The sequence below is a fragment of the Alligator sinensis genome, unplaced genomic scaffold, assembly GCF_000455745.1.
Source record: "Alligator sinensis unplaced genomic scaffold, ASM45574v1 scaffold546_1, whole genome shotgun sequence".
NCBI classification, from domain to species: Eukaryota; Metazoa; Chordata; order Crocodylia; family Alligatoridae; genus Alligator; species Alligator sinensis.
Window position 1 is genome coordinate 2,477,303 of NW_005842061.1, and position 3,406 is coordinate 2,480,708.

General features: G+C 40.9%; 1 protein-coding gene across 1 annotated transcript in view; it reads right to left on the minus strand.

Annotated features, from left to right (window-relative positions):
- Positions 1–414: 414 nt before the first annotated feature.
- Positions 415–3,406, minus strand: part of DDX21 (DExD-box helicase 21) — a gene marked incomplete at its 5' end in the record, with an annotated part of 24,687 nt that continues 21,695 nt past the window's right edge. The window contains 3 exons of the mRNA XM_025203569.1: positions 415–668; positions 1,389–1,433; positions 1,966–2,100. Of these exons, the coding sequence (XP_025059354.1) occupies positions 501–668; positions 1,389–1,433; positions 1,966–2,100 (348 nt within the window). The remainder of the gene's footprint in view (positions 669–1,388; positions 1,434–1,965; positions 2,101–3,406) is intronic.

Consider the following 3,406-nt stretch of genomic DNA (forward strand, 5'->3'; position numbering starts at 1 on the left):
GGTCGGACTCAATGATCTATTGAGGTCCCTTCCGACCCTAACATCTATGAATCTATGGATACATGGAACACTAGCAGGGGTAGAAAGGGAACCATATGTGATGTTTGGCCCCTGCTAGGGGGCCAAACATTACACGACCTCACGATGCTTTGCAAAAGGCAGATAAGGAAACTGAAGTGTGAAGTTCAAGATAATACAAGAAAACTATGGCCAAGTTAGAAAGAGAACTTAGATTTTGTCTAAGCATTGGCAGTGCAGCTGCACTGCCAACTAAGATAGTCTCAGTACTTGGAGAAAAAAAATCTATTAATTTAGCATATAGAAACTATATTAGAATCCTTCTGAAAACAATGTGAATGTACTGGGATTATGGCTAGCAGGATTAAGTTGGTAAGTATTAAAAAACAAAACAGGAATGTTCAATAATTTTACTTTCATTCAGTCACATATCTGCATTAAGATGTGAATCAAACTGGTGATCAAAATGCTTTATTAAAACTTCACTTCTGACCCCTGATTTTAAATCTATCATTTCTGTAGAAGTTATTGCCTTGTCTCCCATTCTTGAAATTGGAGAACCCTTGGCCTGCCTCACGTGGTGTTTCTTCTAGTTCAGGTAACTCAGTGGCTACAGCCAGCTGCCAGCGCCTTGAATCTTGCCATTTTTCCTGAAAAAAAGGAGTTTCATGTGTTCATTCAAACAAAACAGGTGATGTATCTGCCTCAACTCACATGTCTGTTTGCACAGAACCTTACAAATCTTGTGAAAAACTGCAAAAATACTCTCTCTCAGAGGGGTTGTTAGCCACATGGCAAGGCAGGGTAGAATGTTCATCTATGTAAGCTGTAGTCTACAAAAACTCATTCTCCCCCGTCCCTTCCCCAAAGCTGAAAACCCATTTGAAAAGACGTTTCAAAATAAACCCCTCAGGAAATTACTTAATCAGACCCCTTTTATGAGAAAGCTGTACCATATTTTGCAAACCCTTAAAATTCAAAAGCTTGACAAAATACAAGCATAATCACAAGCAGCAGAAATGGTGAGTCAGATACTATTACTACTCTCAGTCAAGTGAGTTGGTGGCAGTCGGAAGGCCAAGGCCTCCACAAAAACTAATACAGGATTTTGTTAAACAAAAAAAAAAAGGATGATGTTTATGGTAAGGGCAACAGATGGACAAGCGAGAGTTAGAACCAAAGAAACGCATTTAGAGAGGGATAGATGCAATACTGTACTCTGCAATGAATGGGCAGGGGTCCTTCTGCACAGAATTTTTTAGTGAAAAAGCCTTTTACTACCAACTGTACAATCTCCCAATTGCCAGCTACAATATGCAGCCTAGGAGAATTATAAACATGTTAAAAGCCCCCTAGCAACTCAAACATACCTGTATATGACTCAATTCAGCTACAGGGACATCAAAGCACACACCCTAAATGCAAGAACAGAATCATTTACTCTTCTACTGGCATTCAGAAAGAGATTTTTATAAAATTAACTTTACAGAATAGACGTTTGAAATATTATTTATTAATTCCAAGTAAACCTAAATGCAACACAGCAGCCAGGAATTAGCAGCTGCTGTATGCCTGTTCCACTTGTACCCTTCCTTTTTAATATAGTGAGGGACATATAACAATTTCAGATTTGCATATTTATATCAAGAATACAAGACTGCACTGATGAATACTGAATACCTGGCAAACAAGAATGGGCAACAATGGGACAATTGATTTAAATCCAGATATAACATGATAGAGAATTGTAATAAACAGAAAACTACCTTCTTTGTCATTGAGTTTCATTGGAAACTCAAACATCTTTTACCAACCTTGAGGCTCTTATTTTAAAGCCAAAGCCATTATCAATCTTCAGTGGAATTAAAGAAAATGCATTTAAATTGTCCATTTACACCAGCCAAAACATTAAAAATCCCATGCACCAAAAAAGGCAATCCATTTTACCGTCTTTCCCTTGAGAAAACGTATTCTGAATACTTTATTATCTATTTCTTCACCAAGCTGTTCTTTTAGTCCTCGCCAAGCATAGCCAATGCTGTGCATTTCTATTGAGCATTTTAATGTCATTGTCACGTATCCCTTTAAAAAAAAAAAACAAACAAACAGTAAAATACCTTTACAATGAGAAGCTAAACTTGTTTGAGGCAAACTATATCTAATCTGTCCAACTAGATCTAATCTGCTGCATACCTCTTTGAAACTGTATGGTAATATTGGAGGTGTTGCAGTTCTGCTAATAAAGGGACTTCCTGAAAACCTCCAGAAGCTGAGGGCGCTCATCTATTTAAAGCCCCAGGAAAACGTTACACTTAATCTGTTAATCGTGTTTTAAGTAGTAACTTGGCCACATGTTCAGGGAATTAATGGTGCCACAAAAAGGGAAGCAAGCCAAAAACAAATATTACACATTTTTTGTGTAGTATTTTTAGGCTGGTTTCCATCAGGCTTTGAACAGGCAGCAGTGCTAGGATTGCACCAGGGTCTCCAACTAGGTCTGGTGCGGTCCTGGCAAACCATGAGCCGATACCTTGGTAAGGCCCTTATTCTGCTGACAAGCAGCAGATAGTCAGCTGATTGAAAGCTGGATGCCTGACAATTTGCCAAGTAGGGGGGGATTCTGCGATCATGATCACAAAAGATCATGATCCCAGGCTCCCCCTGCACTGGCAAGTAGCATATGATTGGTATCTGGTAACTGTTCCCCAAAATAGCACATCCTGCCATGCATGGCACAGTTGTTGGGGTTGGGGATCGGGTTTCATTGTGCCTTTAAATTAACATCCATTAGCGGTCTATTGAATGCAAATTGTTGGCAACTAAGGTTTTTGGGGTGGTTTATTTTTTTAAAGGGTTTTTTGTTGGAAGTGGAGGAACATTGGAAGGTGGCATGTATGTTGGAAAGTGGCACGTATAACCCCACACAAAGATTTCAACAAATAAACAAACCAAACTTTGCACAGGTTACTATACAGAAAGCTGGCCACAAAGTGAAATACAGTGTACTGATTCCAAAACAGATTACTAGGGGTGCACCAATAGAGATTTTGGGGGCCAATACCAATAGCAGATTTTTAAGGAGGCATGCTGGCCTATACAGATCCGATTTCCAATATAGCATGGAGAGCTGCATGCAACTCGTAAGTCTGTTGTGGTGGAAGGGGAGTGGGGAGGGAAGGGGGGGAGAGGGGGCAGATCAAGTCTCCTATGGTGAGGGAGGAGTGGGGCTGGGGCTGGGCCACGGGATGAAGCCACGGCTCACCGAGGAGACATGGAGGGGGAGGGAGGGGGGAACGACAGGACGGGAAAAACTTATGCTGCTGCGCATACCCTGGGAGGGCATGGGGGGCATATAGTCCTGGATCTGTATGGGGCACAGGCAGAGTGG